We start from the raw sequence: 24,290 nt of genomic DNA, 5'->3' as shown, positions 1-24,290 counted from the left end.
AATTAATACTTCAATAAAATTTAGAATACATTTGTCCGCAGTGCTGCCTTCCATTTTTAAGTTCCTTTGCCTCTCCCAGAGCTGTCATACATAATCTGTCTCTCTTTTTTTTTCTGTCTTGATATTCATTATGTCTCCTCTTGAATGCACATGTGTTAGAATATAGTCATGTGCCACATAACAACGTTTTGGTCAAGACAAACTTCTCAGATAGCTGTGGTGCTGCTCCCATAAGATTATAGTGGAGCTGAACGTAACCTTGCAGCATTATAGCACAACACATTACTCACTGCTTTATGATGATGCTAGTTCAAACAAACCTACTTTGCTGCCAGTTGTTTAAAAGTACTATATAGTATGTACAATTATGTCCAGTACATAATAATAATGATAATAGGACATTGTTAGTGGTTTTTGTATTTACTATACTACATGTTTTATCATTATTTTAGAGTGTTCTCCTTCGACTTAAAAATGTTAACTGTAAAACAGGCTTAGGCAGGTCCTTCAGGAGGTGTTCTAGGAGAAGGCATTGTTATTACAGGAGATGACAGCTCCATGTGTGTTACTGGCCTTTGAAGACCTTCCAGTGGGTTAATATGTTCAGGTGGAAGATAGTGATGTTGATGATCCTGACCCTGTGGGGGCCTAGGTTAAGTGTGTGTTTGTGTCTTTTAACCAAAAAGTTTAATAAGTTGAAAAAGTAAAAAATTTTAAATTAGAATGAAGCTTATAGAATAAGGATATAAAGAGAAAATACTTTTGCACAGCCATATGGTGTGTTTGTGTTTTAAGCTAAGTGTTACTACAAAAGAGTCAGAGTTAAAATTTAAAAGTTTATAAAGTTAAAAAGTTGTAGTAAGCTAAGGTTAATTTATTGAAGAAAGAAAAATATATCAAAAAAACAAGAAAATACATTTTTTTAATAAATTTTGTATAGCCAAAATGTACAGTGTTTATGAAGTCTACAGTTCTGTACAGAATGTCCTAGGCCATCACATTCACTAAGTACTCACTCACTTACAGCAGCTTTCAGTCCTGCAGACTTCTTTCATGGCAGATGCCCTATATGAGTGTACTGATTTTTACCTTTTTTTTTTTTTTTTTTTTTTTTGAGACGGAGTTTCCCTCTTTTTGCCCAGGCTGGAGTGCAATGGCGCGATCTCGGCTCATCGCAACCTCCTGCCTCCCGGGTTCAAGCGATTCTCCCGCCTCAGCCTCCCGAGTAGCTGGGATTACAGGCATGTGCCACCACGCCCAGCTAATTTTGTATTTTTAGTAGAGACGGGGTTTCTCCATGTTGGTCAGGGTGGTCTCGAACTCCCAACCTCAGGTGATCCGCCCGCCTCGGCCTCCCAAAGTGCTGGGATTACAGGTGTGAGCCACTGTGCCTGGCGGTTTTTATCTTTTATACCATATTTTTGCCATGCCTTTTCTTTGTTTAGATGAACAAACACTTCCCATTGTGTTACAGTTGCCTGCTGTATTCACTTCAATAATATGCTCCTCGGGTTTGTAGCCTAGGAGCAATAGGCTATACAGTTTAGGTTCGTGAATACACTAGAATGTTTACACAATAACAGAATCGCCTAACAAATTTCTCAGAACTTATTCCTGTCATTAAGCAACGTGTGACTGTAGTTTTCTGAGAAAAAAATTTGTAGCTGCTCTAAGACATTTGGGTTAGCCTAGTTCTTAAATATCTGTGTTGATACTGTAAAGGTGTTTGTTCTCATTAGGCACAATGAAGCAAATCTTCCATATAATTGCATTAGTGATACGTGACATTAAAGCCTAATTGGCTTATTTAAAATGTCTAGCACATCAATTTCTTTTAGATTGTGAAAATTGAAAAGGTCATGAGTGCATTTAAATATTCCTGAGTGAGAAATTTCAATTTTAGTACAATTTGTTGAGAATTAATTAGGAAATCTGACTCTAAGAAAAGGGGTGTGGAATGCAAATAAGGCAGTTATATATTCATTTGAATACAAAAATGAAAGTTTCTTGGATTGTTTTGGAAATCCCATTGAAATTTGCTAAATTAGTTTTGGTTACTAAATTGAAAATAGGGTATCCATGAAGTGAAAGAAGATGGCATACATAAAACAGACTGCATAGAACTAGGATTATAATAAATACTTTAAAATGTTTCAGTATTCGTTTTTAGACTCACTTTTATTTTGTAGGAAATTGATGAAGCCTGTAAGAGAATAAAGCGTGAAGTTGATGATTTGGGCCCTGAAGTTGGCGACATTAAAATCATTCCATTGTATTCTACACTTCCACCTCAGCAGCAGCAACGCATTTTTGAGCCTCCACCTCCCAAAAAACAGAATGGAGCAATTGGAAGAAAGGTAACATTAGAAATGTTCTTTATAAATATTTCACTAATAATGATTTATGAGATATAAACTTTATTCAGTTATAAAGGACTAAGTTATGGGTGATTGTGATCTAGGTTTTATACAACAAAATAATATCCATTTGTAGGGTTCTGCATATCTCTTGACCCTAAAGTAAGAATGAGTACTGCTTCTTCTAGGTAGTCCCTCCTTAGCAAATGGAAGATTAGTTAGGATGAGTTAAGAAAAGAGGATGTTGGCCAAGTACTGTCTTTTCTCCTATTAAATCACTTGTTATAAAGTAAGCACTTTTTCTTTGGTGCCTTGGCCTTCTGCCCATAATTTTGTTTAAGGCTTCCCAAATGTAATGTCTGTAGGTGTGAAATGTTGACCCTGTGCAGACCTCTAATAACAGTAGCACTGATGTGGCCGGGCGTGGCGGCTTAGGCCTGTAATCCCAGCACTTTGGGAGGCCGAAGTGGGTGGATCACAAGGTCAGGAGTTTGAGACCAGCCTGACCAACATGGTGAAACCCTGTCTGTATTGAAAATACAAACAAATTAGCCGGGCATGGTAGAGCGTGCCTGTAATTCCAGCTACTCAGGAGGCAGAGGCAGGAGAATTGCTTGAACCCTAGAGGCGGAGGTTGCAGTGAGCTGAGACCGCAACACTGCACTCCAGCCTGGGCGACAGCACGACTCCATCTCAAAAAAAAAAAAAAAGAAAAAAAAAAAGAAAAGTAGCACCGATCACACTGCATAAGTATGTGAGTTCCTGGAATGCAGAAGCTTCATCTAGATCCTGTCAAACGGACAGGAACAAGATTATTTCAGCCCTATTTCTGAGATACTTTGTTGAGGGACTGGGAAGACATCTTTGATTCCCCATCAGCAGATATATATATATAGAGAGAGAGAGAGAAAGAGAGAGAGAGAGCGAGTGAGAGAGACAGACATATATGTCTTAAGTATTTATATAATAAGTTAATGCATCCTCCAGGCAGAGCTTTAATTTTTTTTTTTTTTTTTTTTTAAACAACGTGGGGTCTCACTATGTTGCCAGGGCTGGTCTTAAACTCCTGGGTTCAATCAGTTCCCCCTCCTGGGCCTCCCAAAGTGCTAGGACTACAGGCATTAGCCACCAAGCCCAGCCCTCAGCCTGCCTAGTTTTCATTTGTCTTGAAATCATGTGTACTTTGTATATCTGTATTTGTTTTATTTTTAAAACGTTGTGTTTGTTTACCATTGAGTGAAACTGGGTACAACAAAGATGTCCTGTTTGTGCATCCTTTTGTGTACTTCTCGTTTCATTGAGTTCTTCTTTGAGATATATGGGCCCATATTTACTACAGTTACACATCTGAGCGCTTGCTGTCGTTGAAGTAAATTAAAGTTTTTGTTTCTGTTTTGCTCTTTGTGTTTTAAAGCCTTAGGATGCTGAGGAGAATTTTGTCTTACTGAAAAGAGTGACTCAGCAGTGGCTGGATATGTGATGATGGCCACAGCTGGTGATGGGCTCACTCTGAGGACTGATCATGAGCTTTTAATTCAAAACTAGGGGCTATATTGCCACTTTGCCATCCAGTGATGGTGTTTCAGCCAAAACTATAGGACCTCTTGCTGGGAAATCATGTTATCCTTGCCTTGAGTCAATTTCATCTTAGAGGTTGAGAAAAGCACTGATGTAGCTTCCCTGGACAGTCCTAGGGAGAGTAAAGGAAGACTTCCTTAGCAGTTGCTGCATCATTTTCATTATGAGGAAGAACATTCTGAGGCGCAGCATGTTAAGCACAAATTTAAAGTTTTCATATAAGCCTAGCTTATAGAGGAGGGATCTATACAAGTTTTACTGTTCATATGTAATTTTAAACTTACTGTTTGCATCTAATTGTGAAAAAATACTTGATTTTTTTGTTAAACTGTTCTAATGTAAGGATAGTAGCTAGCATAAAGAAAATATATAAAAGTATTGAAAGTTTTTGAACAAATATAATATTTAATACAAATTTTAATTTCCATCAAATTAATTGTGATTCTGTATAACTTTATATTTGAGTCCCTTTTATAAGGCAGTGCCATTTCTTATTTCTCTATGAAAAATAGATTTTATAACTTGATTGTGGTACTCATAAAACAAACAGCCTTTTAAACATGTTACAGCACTAACGGTGAACGATTTCAAGTTTTTAGCAATCAAGAAAGGTTGAGAATGCAACATATATTTATATGAGGGTAAATATTTTTACCTCTTGATAATTTTTGAAGTTTATTCAAGTATTTGACTAAGTTAAAAGTTATAGTAATTCTTTACATGCATTGAAGTTTACTCTTCAGTAGATAACTTCTGCATTTTTTGACTGAGACTTAAAATTGCTATTTTGTGGATTTGGTTGTTATTAAAATACAACTATAATTATTTTTTAAATATTTAGTGTTCATTAATTTTGTTCATACAAATAGCTGACTTTTCTATAGTTGATCCTACATTTCGCTGATTAATATGGTTCAGAGCATACATTGCTCAGTGAAAAAGAGAAATGGCCCTTGTGGAGATGGTTCTATAGTTTTAAAGAAAGACTTAATGATCCAGGATCTGAAGATAGCTTACTGTGGTGCTGCTGGGATGTTTATAAGCAAATAAGTTGATGTCCTTGTGTTGGAGACCCCCACAGAGTTCCCTGGGGACTAAAAGTCCAAATTAGTTTAAATGCAATATTGTGTCCAGACAGTATTCAGGTAGGGCAAATGAAGTACTGCGAGTTCTACTTTGAAGTGGAGTTATTGGGGGCGGAGTGGGGGGAAGTGGTTCTATTAGAAAAAAAGTGAGTTCTATTAGAAGGCAGGTTATTGAGGGAGGAAAATTTACTCTTAGCATGTCCTGACAGTGATGCCAAGCTTTTCACCATAGGGTCTGTTCCATATTAGTCAATGCGGTTTGAACACTTTTTAAGGCTCCTTGAACGCTTACTGCAGTGTTGCAGTCTAGAAAGCATGTAACAATTATATTGATTCTTACTGGTCATAATGTAAATCCCTCGACAAATTCAAGGTCATTTTGTCTCCTGATGGGTTCCTGGTTGTATGGTGTGCCATTTACAATTAGAACATGGTTAGGGCTTGCCTCACTCAACTGCTGAAGTACCAAAGAAGCTTTTATCTTGTCATTTATTAGTTCGCTTTTGCATTGTGTGTGTGTGTATTTAGCCTTAGCTATTTTTAGTCCTTGAGAAAGGCCTAAAACTTGTGCTTTTTTGTAAGGACTCAATTTAACACTTGTATTTTAGGGTTTGACTTTTGGCTGGCAATAGGCTCTTGTTAATATCAATAATGACGAGGGTTTGCCAAGTTGGCATAAATCATTTGATTCTTAAACACTTGCAGAATCATGCATCCGCGTCTTGTTAAGTATTACAGAATTTAATACACTCACCCAGACAAAAAACATACGCACAGGATGAAATTATTTTGTGGAGAAAAATTAACTGTTTTTTATAATGGTAACTCTTTAAAGAGTTGGTCACATGAGAAATTTTTATCACATTGTATTATGTTATAGAAGAAATATGTGAAATGTATTTTTTTCCCAGAACAACTTTTTTAAAAGTGATTTTCTTCATAAATATTTTCAGAACTATGGTTTTCACCCCAGAATTCCAGAAAGCCAGAAGACGTCTTCTGTATTTACAGGCATGTAGTTGGTTCTGTATAGATTTGAGATAGGGTCTCAGTCTGTTGCCTAGGGTGGAGTTCTGTGCCATGATCATAGCTCACTGCAACCTGAACCTCCTGGACTCAAGCAGTCCTCCCACCGTAGCCTCCTAGGTAGCTGGGACTACAAGCATGTGCCACCATGCCTGGCTAATTTCTTTTAATTTTTTGTAGAGGTGGGGTTTTACTATGTTGTCCAGGCTTGTCTCAAACTCCTGGACTCAAATAATTCTCCTTGGGCTTTTTAAGTGCTGGGATTACAGATGTGAGCCACCATGCCTGGCCTATTCTGTATAGTTTATAGAGCATTTCCACATCCTTACATAATTTATTCCCTACAACCCTGTGTTATGTAGACTAAGTAATATGCAAGTTATAAAAGGAATACAAGCTTGAGGGTGTTAAAACCTTTCCAGTTACTTTAGCCACTCAGGTTTGATTGCTAGGTCTGCCAGTTACCTCTAAATTAATCGCTTCTTTAACTACAACAAACTGACTTTCTAGAAGAATATTAAATGCCAGTTATGCTTATTCAAGTTTCACCTGTTAACCTTATGTATGTCGTTGTTTGCTTCAGTTCTAGTTGCTGATTATTTATCTAAATGTCCTGAAGAATGTATTTCAGCAACATCATCAAACCACTTGTGGTTTCTTATTCCTTTGCTAGTTGTCAGTCTTTTCAACTGACAAAAGGAAACATTTTGGTTTTTGACTTGTAAATTATTCTGAAATACCCTCTTGGTAGATTGCTATTATGTTTTTAAATCCCTGAGGTTTCCTGTTAGTATTTTGGGAAGTCTACTACTTAGTAAATATGAAATCAGAAAATGAAAGTGTTAATATTAAGTAAAATAGTTAATGCAGCAAAAGCCTATGATTTTTTAAAGCTATTTGATTTATAAAATTAAGTGTTTTTAAAATAAAATAGGGATAAATATAAATCTTTTCATTTTTTGTATGTGCCCATAGGCATTTCTCCCACATGTGTTTTTTTAAGATGGAACTGTAGTGCTAGTGCTGTTTCCTTCTCTCATGAGTAGGTCTTAACCTTACCTTCAAGGACAGTCCTAAATGCTATTGTTTTTCAGTAAAGCTTTTCTTGTCTTTGCTATGGAAGTAAATCTTTTTAAATTTCACAGTGTGTCTTTGGTGCCACTCACACTTTATATCCATGTCTAATCATCCCTTACAAATGCTAAAAGCAGACTCTGTTTGATTCATCTTCTGTATCAATTGCTTGCATATACAGACATCTTCAACTTAATATCAGTAACCTGTTCCTGAAAATCGTGTCCTGAGTTAAAATACTAATGAGGAATCCCCATTTCCCATTGTTTAAAAAAAAAATTATATGTAACATGTATTTCCCAAGTCCTTAACTAATTTTCTAAAACATATGTAATATATAGTAAAACATGCATGTATACAAAACAAGGTATCATATTAGTATGTAAATGCTTTAAACATTTTCCGTCAATAAAGAATTATAGTTCTTAACAGTTGCTTTGTATGTAGTAACGTATTACATGTCATCCCGTTGAGACCATGCACTTATCGAAATATTTACATTTGATTCTGCTGATCTGTCTGTTCTTATTGGATTATAACTTGAGGTTTTTTCCATGTGGCATTTTGTTTAAAATGTTGAGTTGAATTTTGGTGATATATATAACGAAGTTTTCATTTGTAAATATTGCCCAAAAACATTGAAAGATACACTTGTGGAAATTTGAATACTAATTATAAGGGCTGTTTTATCAGACATTTTGTAAGGCACGTTATTTTGCTTCATCGGTATTTTTCTTTTTATGTTGTCCGTTAATTTGATTAAGCAAAATGTAATGCGGTTGAGTGATAACCTGAAGTAATAGCTTCGTTGAGAAAGAAGTTGCTGTTGTGGTGTAAACAAAATTTTGGTTTCTTAAATTTTAATTTACCTTTTTAAAGCATTGGCCATTGAAGATCAAATCATATTTCTAGTTTATTTGCTGGTTTGAAATTCCTTGTGTTAGTGAAAGTTAGTGGCTGATCTTTTAACAGTCCTGTTAATTTTATTTGATATGTAATATAATTTATATACTCTATTTCTTAACAGGTAGTTGTGTCAACTAACATAGCAGAGACATCTTTGACAATAGATGGTGTGGTGTTTGTGATTGATCCTGGATTTGCGAAACAGAAGGTACATATTTAGTGGATACTTTATAAATTAGAGTTGGTTTAACAGTACTTAACAACCAATTCATTTAATGGCTAAAATTTACGTTTCAGAATTATTTTCCTATCTTTTTTTCATTTGCAAATTTCTGCTGTATGAACCCTTTATGTTTTGGCTGGCTCTCAGAAATTAAGACAGTGTTTATTATGTAATTCTAGGCTTTTTTTTCTTTTAGAGTTGCTTTGGTTTCTTTGTTTCAGTGTAGTGACGGTGGGTGTTTTGGCTTGTATATTCATTTAACAGTATGGGTTTAGTAATAAAGTACAGGATTTCTATCCCTGCAGTTCAGTCACTTATCCAACATTATTAGAGTTACTGCTGTCAACTAGGCACACTATTTGAAAACAGTGCTATGTTACTCCTCTAGTTTAACAGTGCTGTATTACATTAAATGAAGTGAAATGCAGGTGAAGTGGCTATTCAATAAATACGTTTTATTTTTCAAATATCTTTTGGATAAATTGATTACATTTTGTTATTGATGGAAATTTTTTCATTAAACAGTAACAGAGTAATAGTACTCAGACCGTCGAGTTTTGAAAGTGAAGGTTTCTTTTCGGGCAGAATCCTTGACTGCCCAGCATATAAAAAGCAAGGAACAAGGTCAGCCTGATAGAACTGAAATTAGGAGGAGTAAGGATTATATAAGCTGTCTGTGTGTTTGACAAGAAGTTTTTCATGTTAGAGTCTTTCAGATGATCGAATTAGAATGTCTGAAAGAACTTTAAGGTTCAGGATGATGGGTTGTCTATTGTAGCAGCATGATTTATGCCTATCGATATTTCTTTATTTATTTTGGAATTAACTGTGGGCTTTGGATACTTCTGTTGCATCACAATTTTGTGTTTGACTGAAGAAAGACTCTTGTGTTATTTCAATTCCAATAGGTCTACAATCCTCGAATCAGAGTTGAGTCCCTTTTGGTGACAGCTATTAGTAAAGCTTCAGCTCAACAAAGGGCTGGTCGAGCTGGACGTACCAGACCTGGAAAATGCTTCAGACTTTACACAGAGAAAGCTTATAAAACAGAAATGCAGGTATGGGGTATTGTCGTTTCCTGCTGATATGTTTAAAATGTTAAGTTGAATTATCTTACCAGAAGAACATTGCCTTATTTACTTAATCTTGCCCTTTAGGATTAAAAGCTCCTTAGCTTTTCCAGGAGTGAAATGTATGGTGTAATTAACTTAGATAGTCGTACACCCCCTTATTCGAGGCTGGTACATTCCAAGACCCTCCCCCTCCCACGCCTAAAAACTGGAATATGCTGGACCTTACTTAAATATACTATGTATAAATATCTTTCTTTACAATTTCACTGATAGAAGATACATTCTTACTTTAGATGTGATTTTTTTTTTCTTTCGTTACTAGGTTTCAACTTTTTTTCTTTCCTTACTAACTTTCAGCGTTTCACTTAAAGGAAGCACTTCAGGGCCTCTCATTGGCATATCCAAATTGCCAGCATCAATATTCTTGGCGCTTTGGGGCCATTATTAAGTAAAAGGTTACTTGAGCACAAGCACTGTGATACTGCAAAAGTTGATCTAATAACAGATGGTTGCTAAGTGACAAATGGGCATATAGTGTATATAGCATACTACTAAGAATGGTGCACAATTTAAACTTGATGAATTGTTTCTGGAATCTTTAAAATTTTTTCTGTTGACACTGCTTAACTGAAACCATGGAAATTGCGAGTTCAGATGAGTGAAGACTACTATACGAATTTCTTTCTGCAGTTGCGAGTTTTATGGACAGTAGCAAACACTGAATACTATAAAGATAGTTGGAGAAAAATGGTTTCTCTCTAGTCTAGCCTACAAGTATTTATCTCTACTGAGACAGTGTAGAAGTAACGCCAAAACAAATAGCTCAGGAGGCAGCAGATTTTTGTTTTCTGGAATGAGGAGACTGAGGCATTTTTAACATAACCAATAAATGTTTTTGTTTTTTGCTAGGATAACACCTATCCTGAGATTTTGCGTTCTAATTTAGGATCAGTTGTGTTACAATTGAAGAAACTTGGTATTGATGATTTGGTACATTTTGATTTTATGGATCCACCAGGTATGACTTATCAAAACACATTTTTATCAGATCTTTTAACCAAAATTGACTCTTAGTGTTTTTCTCCATCCTATTTAATATATGTATTAAATACATTTTGCTTTTTCCATCCAGTATGCATCAAGATTAAGTCTTACATGATAGCATTAAAACTAAAAAAGGTGACAGTTATATGAGCACATTCTTTTTTTTCTTCAGAAGTTATTATGGGGAGGTTTAGGTAAATTGAATTATCCTCTGGGCATGAAAATATGAGAATTCCTAATTTTTCTTTGGGGAAAAAACAGTTTGATAAACACATTGATGAATTAGCAATTATTTAATATATTTCGGAAGAAGACAGTTTTGCCTACAGGAAAATTTTGCAATGTTTTTATGATTCATTGTTTGCTAGATCTGTATAATTGAATTGGATGACAGTTTGAGTTTGAGTTTGGTCCACTGCAAAATGAAAAATGAGATTGCTTATAATAGTTTGTCACATTTTTGCTTGCTTAAGGCACCGTGTCTAATAGATTGTCTTTTACCACTAGCTCCTGAAACTCTGATGAGAGCCCTGGAACTTTTGAATTACCTGGCTGCTTTAAATGATGATGGAGATCTGACTGAATTGGGATCCATGATGGCAGAGTTTCCTCTAGATCCACAGCTCGCAAAAATGGTTATTGCAAGTTGTGACTACAACTGTTCTAATGAGGTCCTATCTATTACTGCTATGTTGTCAGGTAATAGAGGGAAAGGAACAAAAAAAAGCCCAGCTCTTCAAAGTTTGGGTGGACTTCACTTTTGTTTTTGTTTTTTAATTTTTAGTATGATAGAGGATTTTATAGATGGTTTTAAGGAATTAATTTTGTTTCCTAAATACCTTGTAAATAGCTTCGTAATGACATAGTGCTTACAAAAGTAAGTCATTGTGCACAAAAGATAGTAAAGCATTGGCTCTCTTGAGTGCTAATAAAAATTGCAGTAAGTTTGAGCACAGTTGTAACTGAATTCTTTGGTTAAAGGTCCATCACTGCTATCTTTGTGGTTTTTTTGTTTTTTGTTTTTTACTGCAAGTACAGGAAGAACTTTGCTCTAGTACTTAGCTCTATTAAATGTGCCTGTGACAAACTTAAAGCTATACATTAAGTTGAGCCTTTTCTATATATGTACTCCAATGGCACCCGAACAAACATGAATTTCAAACTTCATATCAAGTAAATAGAAATAGTAATGTATAATTTTAGGCTTAAAATCTAATCTGATAATGGTATTCTTTTACAATGGTAGAAAAACTTGGTAAAGGAAACATACCTAATATATAAAATTGCTAATTTTGTAAAATTGGACCATTAAGCTAAGGAAATAATGCTGTTTTTAGTAACAATAAAATGTAATCCACAAATGAATAGTAACTTGGAAATTAGATTTTCCCTAAAGGAGAAGAAATATTGTTAAGAAACAAATGAATGGCTATTCTTACAGCTAAAAATAGAAAATAAGTTCTTACTGACGATCAAAATATTCTCTGCTACTAGTTTTAGCACGGGAGAGAACTGACTCCCTATTGCTGAGTGGTTTATTGAACTTAATGCTGCAAATATTTCAAAATATTCTGTGGAATTAAAGGATAAATTGAAAAAAATTTAAATATAAAATTATGGCTTAGTTTAGACGTATGGTATATTCTAATGGTGTGAATTTTTTATTTAAGAAGTAGCTAAAATGTTTTCTTGCAGAGTTATGACTGATCAGACTCAGAGCAGATGGGCAGGGCAGTATTGAGTCACTTTAATTAAATTGTAGCTTCATTTGCGGAGGTGGTGGTAGGTTGTTGTCTGCCTTTATTATATGTTGTTTTATAGATTCTCCCAGTTGTACTTCTCCCAAGATTTTAGTTTTTAGAGAAAGTGTGGGGCAAGAACTAATGGATTGTGTACTTACTTGTCTATCTGCCTAGTTTTTATTTCTCTAGGTTCTCTTATCAGATATACTTACATGATTACCGTTGTTTGAGTTTAGAATATTAGCTCTTTAAGAAGTTTGTTGTTGTGATGCAGTTGTAATCTTCCAACTACATCTCACTTTTATTTGTAATTTAAAAAAAACCTTATTTTTATTTATTACAAATAAAAACCTTTAGTTTGTCAGGAGAATGAGCATTTATGTGCAGCAATGTAAATGGACTGTTTTTAAATGGTCCATTTATAGGAAAAGTGTTGAAATAAGAGGCAAGTAAGAAGTCAGGGAATAAAAAATAGTTTGCTGAGCTTGTAATGCTTTGTTTGACATTAAAATAGTTTTTGAAGTTTTGAGGTCCTGATATTAACAGTGCAAATCTAGAGGCCTTTGAGAGCACTACTTATTTATTCCCACTTAACTCTAGTGGCTAGTTCACATTAAAATTCACAGCTGTGAGAAGTTTGTGTGCTTTTATGAATTACCTTGCTTCAATTAAATTAAGCAAGAGTTTTAATATTTATTATGATCATGTTTTGTTGTCACTATTTGGCTATTTTGGCATCTTTTTAAAGGGGAAACTGTATGGGAAAGAGTAATATGATACTGTATTTTATCTTGTTGTTGATTATTCCCATTATCTTCTATCCGAACCGATAATTTATGAATTTTTTCATTGACAAGGTTTTAAGAGCTTTTAAAATGTGTTGAAAAAGTCCCAAGCTGTTAAGTATTTTTATTTTCATACTGCTTTTATGACTATGGAATTGCTAAACTGAATTAAGGAAAGTTGTATTTCAAAAAATGTAGTACATGCTTTGTAACAATTTAAAGTTTTATGTGAATTAATATTGAGGCTCTAAACAAATAACTGTAGTTACATATCTTGATGACCCTTGATATGATTGTTTCAGACTAATTGTCAACTTTTGAAATATTGGACTTTGCTTTTATATTGAGGTTTTGATTCAAATAAGCTTGTTTTTTTTTCTTTTTTAAATTTGGGACTTTATTTTCTAATCCTTTTGTTAAAATGCTGAAACACTAGGCTGAATATCCCAGCCTTTTTGAATTTTCTTAATTCAAAGGCGGTTTAACCTTCCACCACTACTGCTATCATCCAAACCCAAGAATTCTTGATATTTTTATGTTTACATATGCTTCTGCTCACCGGTGCTAATAGTGATACCCACCAGTTGGTAATAGCCACAGTATTAGGGAAAAAATTCTGATAGAAACATGGCAGTAGACTGGTTTCAAAGTTGTTGTTAGCTCTGCAGTGGGCAAGCATAGCTTCCTAACTTTCACAGCCATTCAGTAGATTTAGTGGATGTCCTTTTGAAAAATTACAGTTAGCTAAAAGGCAATTGACACCATTATTCTGGTTATTGGTAGAGCTATCAGCACTGGTTTTTTTAAATAAGTTGAGCTTTTTAGTATCCTGATGGCCTTCAGAATAGCTGTTTTGATGCCTACTTTTAGATCTAGTTAAAATAATCAGGTACTCTGTAGCTTTGAAACCCTCTTGTCTTACAGATGTGGTTAGGTGTTGATGTACCAAATCAAGGTAGTAAACAATCCAAGATGCAGTTGGAGGCCATCCTGCCCTGCCCTATGCTCTGTGAACTGACCTAGCTAGGCCTTGTTCCTCTATCTGTGAATGCGTGACTCATCGATATGGGCGTTTGTGTTGGGCCCATACCAACCTTGTTTAGTCCCACAGTGTTTTGTTCGCCCCACGGAGGCCAAGAAAGCCGCAGATGAGGCCAAGATGAGATTTGCCCACATAGATGGAGATCATCTGACACTGCTGAACGTCTACCATGCTTTTAAACAAAGTAAGTGTAAATTTGATTGGAGACACTCTTGTCTAAATGTCACTTGCAGTGTATAAGATGTTTCTTCGTCCCACTTTGATTTATTATCCGTGACAACTTATATTAGAAACCCAGAGGTACTTTTGAAAAATTCCTGATGAGCATTTAAAATAGAAATTGCCAATCTTTTTCAAAGTTGTTTATGTTTATAATCAGGGGATAAAGCACCAATTGTAGAAAACCTGAAAAATAACAGTGATAAAAATGACAGACTTGTATAACATTTATCACTAACATACAAGTTTTTATATACTTTTATTTCTGTGCATTTTACATTTTTAAGAATAGTTTTATATTGTTTATACAATCATTACTCTAACATTTTTACTAATAAAGAACTTTTTACACCAAAATAAAACTAATAGAAAAAAATGGACAAGTATGAATGATGGTTCTCAGGCTACCAGTGGTCTCTAAACATGATGTGGAAAAGTTCAGCTCTACTCTTAGCCCAAGAAGTGCCTTATTATTTTGGCATTATTATTGATAATGAAAGGCATTACCATTTTCTCACATAAAATTTGCAGATATTGAAGAAAAATATTCCTTAGCTCTGTGGGAGTGGGGTTAGTTGTGGTCTTTATGAAAAGTTGATTTTATGTTACCGGGAACTTTAGCAACTGTATACTCTTTGACCCAGAAATAATTTAGAAAGTTATTTTTTGGTATTCTGTGGACACTGATTTGATTAAATAATTTCACCAGAATTATTTATGGTGGTAAAAAAAAAATTGGCTACCTAAATGCCCACCAGTGGAAAAATTGTGAGTTATGCTGTAGACATATGAAGTAATTGTTCTAGCTTTAAATCATCTTATCATAGAATATTTAGTGACCTGAAAAACATTTGTCAGTGACTTGTAAATGAGGAAACATAATAACAATGAAGTTATTGCTAGCTGCTGCTGTTGGAATGTACCATTTACAAAAATTGAGAGGAAACCTTAATAAATTTAAAGGAGAAAAAAAATACAGAAATTGCAACTGGATCTGACATTTTTTTTTAACGGATAGCCCTACATCATCACCCTGTGCCAAAAATGTGGATTCTGTCACTAAGTTTGTAGTTTCTTTTCATGAGAAATTGGTTTCCTAATTTATAAAGTTGACGTTCCAATTTTGTATGTCTGGTTTTATTTGTAACTCATTTTTATTATCTCATAAAAATCTCAGTTATACTCTAAAAATGGGGAGCCTGTTGACTTTGGCACATCTCGGTAGGGGTAATGGTGAATTTATTTGGCTTGGGGTCCAGAAGTGCTAGAGGGCCAGTGTGTGCACCAGACGTAGTACCTAACTTGATTTACATCTGTTCCTTACTCCAGAACCCTGATATGAGTTGAATAGAATTGATGACTAGCAGCGAGAAAGAATGGAGCCCTTCTCTGCCCAGGCCCAGAAAACTTGGGGGCAGATATGAGAGTTAAGGGAAATGTGGTTATGAAACCACAGGCTGAAGACCAACACATGGTTTACCTTAGAACAGTTATTTAATCTTTCTTGTATCCAAATACTGGTATTACCTAGCGTTAAAGACTTACCCCTGATTAGACAGATCTACTCAAAAAACCTACTGTATTCCTCTTCTATGCAAAACATGCTGGGTGACCAAGAGATACATAACCTATTAAAGCCTTGAGAAGGAACAGATTCACAGTCAGAGGGGATGTAGTAAGTTAAAATGGTGTTATCCACTCACTAGATGTATGATCTATTTCTGATAAATACATTAAAATACTACTTTCTACATCAAAATACAACTAATAAAATAGAAAAACGGACAAGTATGAATGATGGTTCTCAGGCTACAAGTGGCCTGTAAACAAGAGGTGGAAAAGTTCAAGTCTATTGTTTGCCCAAGAAATGCATGATTAGTGAGAGGTACTATGATCTCTCACTGCCAAAGGGATGATTAGTCATTGGTGGTTTTTAGGGGTTTGCAGTATGTGATGACTTGACATTTGGTAGAACTGTCCTTATTAGTTAAAGGTGAGGATTTAGCCTTTAATCACTGATTGCCACCTTTTCAAATAAGAGAGGCTCTTAAAAAAAAAAAAGCAAAAAGCTTTGCCAGATCCCCATGTTATTATTTCGATATATCCATATATATATGGATATATTATTTCGATATATCCATATATATATGGATATATTATTTCGATATATCCATATATATATGGATATGAAAATATTTGGAATATTTTCACGAAAGCTTTTTAAATGATTGTATGTTATTAATTGAAACATTGAGTATATTTGAAAAAAGCGTGTTTCAGATACTGGTCAAGATGTTTTGCATTAGAGACAATAGTTGATTACATAGTGAAGCTAAAATGTCATGTCAATTAAAATGTTGTCTTAATACTATTTATGTAAATAACCCTTTGAAATCGAAAACTAGATTCAAGTTATTTTGCAGTACCTTAATCTGTCTGGGGAGGGGAGATTTCTCTCTAAAAATCAGACAAATGGTTTGGCATTAGATCTTAGGGGTGGTTTACTGTATTGGTGAGAGATAAACAGCTAGAATTATATTAATGTTCCCAGTTTTAGATTTAATTTTCCCATTTACCCAATTATTTCTCACAAGTTTAGAAATACAGTAGAACCATCAGATGTTAGTTACTAGTCATTTGTTCTTAACAAATGACTTAGATTTGCAATTTTTCCATCTGTAGTACATGAATTCTAAAAATTGAGAACCACACAAAAAAGCTACATTTCAAGCCATAGTCTGCAAATCAACAACCTTTTCAAAAATTTGCCTTTTTATTGTCCAGCTTGGGCATTTTCCTGCCTTTCAGCTTGTTACAGAGCATCAGCATTAAGTAAAATTACCTCTAAGGTGTGCTGTTTCAGCTCCCAAAGATATTCCGTGCTTTGGTTTAAACGTCAATAGCTTCAGATGGGTAACTTTTATTTCTCGTTCCAGATGGATTAATTAATGGGTGTTCTAATATGTTATTGTATTCTTTAATTCAAAAATCTATTTCCTAGCTCCACCTCACCCATCCTTAATTTCTGAAATGGGGATGCATTTTGTAATGGATAAAAATGTACTTATATATTTGTTATGTCTAAAAAACATTAAGGCAGAGTTATACACTATAACTGGTAGAATCCTAGAACCAAAGAGAAAAGAGTATGCTGAAGATAAGCATACATCACAGTAGCAAGAGAAGGATCAACAGTTTTAATTTTTTTCTCTCTCCCATTTCACAATAACCCTCTTAGTTTTATTTATCAAAGGTCCTCTGAAATAAATAATGCAATTCTTTGCCATGACTGTCTTTGGCACATAAAAGATGTCACTGTAAAATTTCTTTCATGATGCTACAGGTTGAGCTCTTTAAGTGAGCAACACTAGGCTAGTTGGAAGCTTATCAAGGATTCATCAGTGGAGAAATATCCTTTTGATAATACATGTAATAAAATTACTTGAAGTGCTTAGACTTAGGTCTTGTTTATTAAACATGAGTGGAGGTTTCAGGCATCCTTGTAAACTTTCTTCTGTTTCAGGACTTGCTCATAAATTGCTGAGAGACACGTGTGTCGCAATAAAACTTTGCTGTCTTTAAGTCTGAGGTGCTCTGTCTCAGGCATAAAGAACAATACACAACAATTGTTTGCAGTTATCTTAATCTAAAGCTGTAGTTTCATTTAAAATGAACAGGCCATGACTTGTACCAAATACTTCCAGCCTTCCCTTATCTGATAGACCATCTTTTGGAAACAACCAGGTGGATGTTAATGGGAGAAATAATTCACTAAAAACAGTTAATTCAAAAGCATTGTTTTGGCATCCAAATCCAAAAGCCTTGTTACTGTTTCTAATGTTGAATCACACTACAGATCTTTGAGAAAGTTGGTAACATTGCAGTTCATTTAAAGAAAATGTAGTGGGTAAATCTCCTTTCTGGTTTATTTAGCTTATTCTTTATAACAATTTTTTTAATTAGAGAACATTCCTGTGTGGGTGATTCATGGTGCCCTCTTTTCTCCCTGCCTTCTACCTTTTTAGATCATGAATCGGTTCAGTGGTGTTATGACAACTTCATTAACTACAGGTCCCTGATGTCCGCAGACAATGTACGCCAGCAGCTATCTCGAATTATGGACAGATTTAATTTGCCTCGTCGAAGTACTGACTTTACAAGCAGGGACTATTATATTAATATAAGAAAAGCTTTGGTTACTGGGTATTTTATGCAGGTATGTAGATAATATGGGAATGAATAATTAAGTATTCACGTGACACTGATTTCTATTAACAGTCCTTTGAATCCACTCAAAAGCAAAAGTGAGTTTGTGCATGCTCATAAAAATTTAAATGTTGGTACATCCAGTTTCTTTGAGTGAATTAATATACTAAGAAATTTTAAGTATTTAATGAGTAACAAATTAATGTACTAAATGGCTAAGGCAGTCTAGTTATACAGGAGTCATTTTTAGAATTATTTTATTAATAGAGCCTTTGTTATACAAAATGGAAACTTTGGCTACTTTCAGATGTGATTAGGCACCTGTTTCTTCAGGAATGTGAATATTGATCAGTGCATTAAAGTTTCTCTGAATCTAGGTCTTAATTGGAAATACATTGTCATAACAGAGTACTAAAAGGAAGCAATTGAGCGGATCCAAAAGTACGTACAGTTGGCTTTAGTCTTTATCTAAAAACTAAACACCTCCAAATTCAAATATTCAAATACGTGGATTTCATTTACAGTCCTCTACAGAGTGATCATTGGTAATTATGACCAAGACCCTTGCGTACTGCAAAAGCCAAAAACGTCTGTTGAGTAGCAATAAAGATGAAACATAATTTAAAAGGTTTTATTTAGTTTAAGTATGCTGTGTTAACGGCTATAAGAACAGAAGTAAAACTTGTCAAGTAAATACTGTCAACAGTTATTTTAAGGTGTTTATAAAATAAGAGAAACTTTGAGAAAAATGCAAGAAAATTTTGTGGTGATAAAATTGAAAACAAATCGCCTGATTTGGGATAAGTCTCTTCTATTTCTTTCCTGTTTGTTCATTCTCTCTTTGGCTGTGTCTGTTAAGCATGGTGTGGCTTACCCTTAAGGCCAGATGGGCTCAGTAGCTAGAATATGAGCCTGAGGACACTCAGTTTCAGAATCAAAAATCAAAGGAAATTGGTGAGATGTCTGTATTTGAATCTAAGTAACAGAATGTTTATTGTGGCGTCTTATTATATAATAGGCTTATTAGAGTTTGGTGAATAATAGGTATGAGCATTCTTTCTTGAAACTCTTAACTATATTCTTAATATTTGATATGTACTGGCTTCTCTTTGACATGTTCTGTTCTTTTTTTAGGGGGAGGGGATGGGGTGAGGGAGGCAATGTCTCACTCCCAGGGTGGAGGGCAGTGGTGCAGTCACGGCTCACTGCAGCTTTTACCTCCCTGGGCTCTGGTGATCCTCCCACCTCAGACTCCTGAGTTCCTGGGACTACAGGCACGCACTACTATGCCTAGCTAATTTTTGCCTTTTTGTGTGTGTGTAGAGAGAGGGCCTCGCCATGTTGCCCAGGCTGGTCTTGAACTTCTGGCTTCAAATGATCCTCCTACCTTGACCTCCCAAAGTGCTGAGATTACAGACGTGAGCCACCAGGCCTGGGTTGACATGTTCTTAAATTTGCTTTTTATATTTCAAAAAAAAAAAACTGGCCGGGCGCTGTGGCTCACGCCTGTAATCCCAGCACTTTGGGAGGCCGAGGCGGGTGGATCACGAGGTCAAGAGATCGAGACCATCCTGGCTAACATGGTGAAACCCCGTCTCTACTAAAAATACAAAAAATTAGCCGGGTGCGGTGGCGGGTGCCTGTAGTCCCAGCTACTCGGGAGGCTGAGGCAGGAGAATGGCGTAAACCTGGGAGGCAGAGCTTGCAGTGAGCCGAGATAGCGCCACTGCACTCCAGCCTGGGCAACAGAGCGAGACTCCGTCTCAAAAAAAAAAAAAAAAATTGATGAAGTTATATTCAAGCATTATACTTCTTAATTATGTAGATTAAATTTTGTTACAAATAGCTAGGCACCACAGAGTGTGCTTGTAGTCCTAGCTACTAGAGAAGTTGAGTGGAGAGCAAGGAGTGTTGAAGCCAGCCCAGGCAACATAGCAAAACCCTATCTCTTTTTAAAAACAAACAAAAAATTTATTAGAAACAGCATGCATTATAGTACCTGACCACCTAATAGGTGTTTAGTAAATATTTTGAATGAAATTGACTCTTTTCTATTATTCATGCTCATTCTTTAAGCACAGAATATTAGAATTGGAAAGGGAGAACTGTCCATTTTGATGAGTATCACCAGTCAAGGTGTTACCAAAAAAAAGAAATGAAAGAGAAGCACGTGCAAGCTCTTTTTTTTTTTTCATTTTTATTTTCCTGTCTTTGTAGGTTACCTTTTTCTTTTCCTCTTTGCCCTCTTTAGTTTTCTACCTTATTTTTTATTCTATTTCTTTATTTTCTTTTTTGAGATGGAGCCTCTGGCTGTGTCGCCCAGGCTGGAGTGCAGTGACTTGATCTCAGCTCACTGCAACCTCCGCCTCCTGGGTTCAGGCGATTCTCCTGCCTCAGCCTCCTGAGTAGCTGGGATACAGGCACCCGCCACCACGCTTGTCTAATTTTTGTATTTTTAGTAGAGATGAGGTTTCACCGTGTTGGCCAGGCTGGTCTCGAACTCCTGACCTCAGGTAATCTGCCTGTCTCAGCCTCCCAAAGTGCTGGGATTACTGCACCTGGCTTTAGTTTTCTACCTTAGACATGAATGTTCTGGTAATTGTCTACTCATAGTTGGCGCCCAGTGCTGAAGAGCCTGCTCTAGATGGTCTAAGGCAGGAAAGATCAGATAGTAAATGTTGGGCTCTGTGGACCCATGAGGTCCTTGTCAAAACTACCTAACACTGCCTGCTCTTGGAGCATAATAGGTATAGACAAATGGGCATGCCTGTGTTCTAATAAAACTTTCCTTATGGATACTGAAGTTTGAATTTTACATGCTACTCATGCTTCACGGAATGTTTTTTGTATGATATTTTTTCTTTCCAATTAAAGATATATAAACCATTTTGGATTCACAGACCTTAGAAATAGAGGCTGTGAGTTGGATTTGGCCCACAGCAGCAGTTTGCTTATCTCTGCTTTTATCAGACAGTGATAAATAAGTATAGCCATAGAATGAAAAGTAAAAGGGAGGCCTGCCTCTTCCTAATTATGTAGGTAGCTTTACAACTAGCATGTCAGAAGCATTGTATTAATATACTGGGTTTTGGTTTCAGGTGGCACATTTAGAACGAACAGGGCATTACTTAACTGTGAAAGATAACCAGGTGGTTCAGTTGCATCCCTCTACTGTTCTTGACCACAAACCTGAATGGGTGCTTTATAATGAGTTTGTTCTAACAACAAAGAATTACATCCGGACATGTACAGATATCAAGCCAGAATGGTAAGTACACCTTTTGTTCTAACAGTTTTTTGTTAGTACTTTGCTCACAATGGAACCTGACTGTTGCTAGAGTCATGGCCTTGCATTCACTCATTGAGAATTTATATTTCAGTGTGTAGGTATGAGGGAATTGACTGGATGGTGTGATTAATCTTTCACACCCTTCCTTTGTTAAGTGGACAGTGGGATTGTTGATATTTATGGGCAGGATTTGAAGCCAAATGTGAAGTTACATTTGAATAGCATGAAAAGTTTCTTTAGGGGCTGGGCATGGTGGCTCACACCTGTAATCCCAGGACTCCGGGAGGCCAGGATGGGAGGATCACTTGAAGCCAGGGGTTCAAGACCAGCCTGTGCAATATAGCCAGAATCCATCTCTACTAAAAGATATATAGGTGTGCACAAAAATTAGCTGGGCATGGTGGTGCTGCACGTCTATAGTCCCAGCTACTGGGGAGGCTGAGGCAGGAGGATTGCTTGAGCCCAGGAGTTTGAGGTTGCAGTGAGCTATGATCATGCCACTGTACTCCAGCCTGGGTGACAGTGAGACCCTGTCTCTCAGACATACTTTTAAAAAAGGGTTTTTTTAAATTTTTTTATTTTTTTAGAGTTTCTTTGGAGCCATTCTCTTGCTGTTGTGATTAACTCAAGTCAGTACTGTTTCTTGCTTGCAGAAATCTGTTTTTTGTTGTTGTTGTTGTTTTAACATTTTTTTTTTTGTCCCATTACAATTAGCCCTCAACTATTTATTATTTATATATTGGTTTTTAGGAACTGTGCAGGCATAAAAATGATAGCTCTTTGTGTTTTAACATACTAGCTTCTACAAAATGTAGAGTAAGAACGGATTGTTTTATTTTAAGCAAAATAACCCTCACCTTCATGGTTTTTTGTTTTATTTATGCCAGAATCTATTCTATAACCTATGACAGGAAGTGTCAGCCAAGAGTAGTGGGACTGAAGGCACATATTCTAGGTGCTGTTACCGCTTTATATTGTGCAGCTGCTTTCTTATACGGATTTGGGACTTTTGACACTTAAATTGTGTAGGCCATTACCATTTTATCTTAAACGCTTTGTTGAGAAAAAAATTGTATAGCTAAACTTTATAAAAGATTTCAGTCAAGTGTATTTTGGGGGTATAGAGTTACAGTTATTAAAACATTGAAAATGAGAAGATCCAATCATTTGAATACCATGATGTTTCCTACACAGAACCTGTTATATATTACTATATCCTTGGAGTGGCAAATTAATAGTGTGCCAGAGTAAAGAAATCGGTGACTTTATCTGTTATCTTTACATTCATGTATCTTGAGGGGTTTGTTATTAAGTTTATGGTAAGTCCAACATCAGAAAATTCACATCTTACTGAATAAAATACTTAACACATTTCTAAAAGTGCTATTTGTAAGGATTAGTTATTTGTATTTTTCTGAGACTTGAATTCATAGATTTGCCTTGGTTCATCAGTATATTAATGAATAATGCCTATCCTATTAACAACTCCAGTACTTCAATTATATGTTAATTTGGAAATTTTTCTGCCCACTTCTAAACAGGTTGGTGAAAATTGCCCCTCAATATTATGACATGAGCAATTTCCCACAGTGTGAAGCAAAGAGACAGTTGGACCGCATCATTGCCAAACTTCAGTCCAAGGAATATTCACAGTACTGAATTCAGTGCTTAGAACTGAAGTTATTGAGAGGACAGCTTTAAAAGATGAATGAACTCAAAAGTTCGAGTTGTGCTCTTCACGTTGGTTCGATAATGGCCTTTATTTGAAAGCTTTTTAATTTTTCTTTACAGTAAATATTCCATTCTGATTTCATAAATTAAACATTTATGCCTCCCTTTTGTGTTGACACTGTAGCTCATACTGGAAAAGTCGATCAATGTTTTGCAGTTTATTGAAAGTAGTTCTATATATAACAATGTTATAAGCATTTCTTTAGAAATGGTTGAAAATGCTTCTAAAATGTGATTATCGACCATGGTATGCATGATCGTTGTAATTGTTGACATTCCTTTTAGAAGTTGTGAAATGTTACAACTTGTGCTTATGTAGACACAATCTTCTGTCTCAGTACAGAGGCACTGACTTCAATAAAGTCTATTTATACTAATTTTGGCCAAAGCCCTTTGGTATCTTTGTTCTAGTCTCTAAGTATAGTTGTTTTTCAAGTGTGGAGGTTTTTTATTATTGTAATTATACTATTACTACATATTTAGTATCTTTCTACCAGGAGTACTCCTTAGGAAAAGTAGCTGTTAAAGCAATATTTTTAAGAGCATGGCTTAGCGCTTTGTTAGGTTAATCAGGATGTGATCGATCTAAAAGGGGTAAAATGTGTGTAGTGATCATTTGAAACTGGACCCCAAAAGAGAGAATAATGAAAGGAGAGCTCTCTACTTGTCTTTCTTAGAGTTCCTTTCATAAGGCTCATAATTTATTATCTTAACTACATTTTTGTCAGATGTTTTTATTATACTTCTAGCTTCTCAAACACGTTTATTAGTATTAGGTAAGAGGAAAGCATATTTTAGATCTCAGTTTAACAAAATTCTTAGTGATGGAAGTTTTATGCAGTATACAAAATAATTTGTATAGTGTGTTAAAATGTACATTTGACCTTCCATTTTCTATGACAGGCAGTAG

General features: G+C 35.4%; 1 protein-coding gene across 1 annotated transcript in view; it reads left to right on the top strand.

The window, feature by feature from the left end:
* Positions 1-23,757, top strand: part of DHX15 (DEAH-box helicase 15) — a 57,915-nt gene extending 34,158 nt beyond the window's left edge. The window contains exons 6-14 of the mRNA XM_019025482.3: positions 2,190-2,357; positions 8,148-8,234; positions 9,158-9,307; positions 10,232-10,340; positions 10,874-11,065; positions 13,997-14,119; positions 18,180-18,370; positions 21,459-21,628; positions 23,191-23,757. Coding sequence (XP_018881027.1) covers positions 2,190-2,357; positions 8,148-8,234; positions 9,158-9,307; positions 10,232-10,340; positions 10,874-11,065; positions 13,997-14,119; positions 18,180-18,370; positions 21,459-21,628; positions 23,191-23,308 — 1,308 coding nt within the window. The 3' untranslated portion in view covers positions 23,309-23,757. The remainder of the gene's footprint in view (positions 1-2,189; positions 2,358-8,147; positions 8,235-9,157; positions 9,308-10,231; positions 10,341-10,873; positions 11,066-13,996; positions 14,120-18,179; positions 18,371-21,458; positions 21,629-23,190) is intronic.
* The last annotated feature ends 533 nt before the right edge of the window (positions 23,758-24,290 follow it).

The sequence above is a fragment of the Gorilla gorilla genome, chromosome 3 (genome assembly GCF_029281585.2).
Source record: "Gorilla gorilla gorilla isolate KB3781 chromosome 3, NHGRI_mGorGor1-v2.1_pri, whole genome shotgun sequence".
Taxonomy (NCBI): domain Eukaryota; kingdom Metazoa; phylum Chordata; class Mammalia; order Primates; family Hominidae; genus Gorilla; species Gorilla gorilla.
Note: the sequence above shows the minus strand (reverse complement) of the source record. Positions and strands in the feature narration are given on the sequence as shown.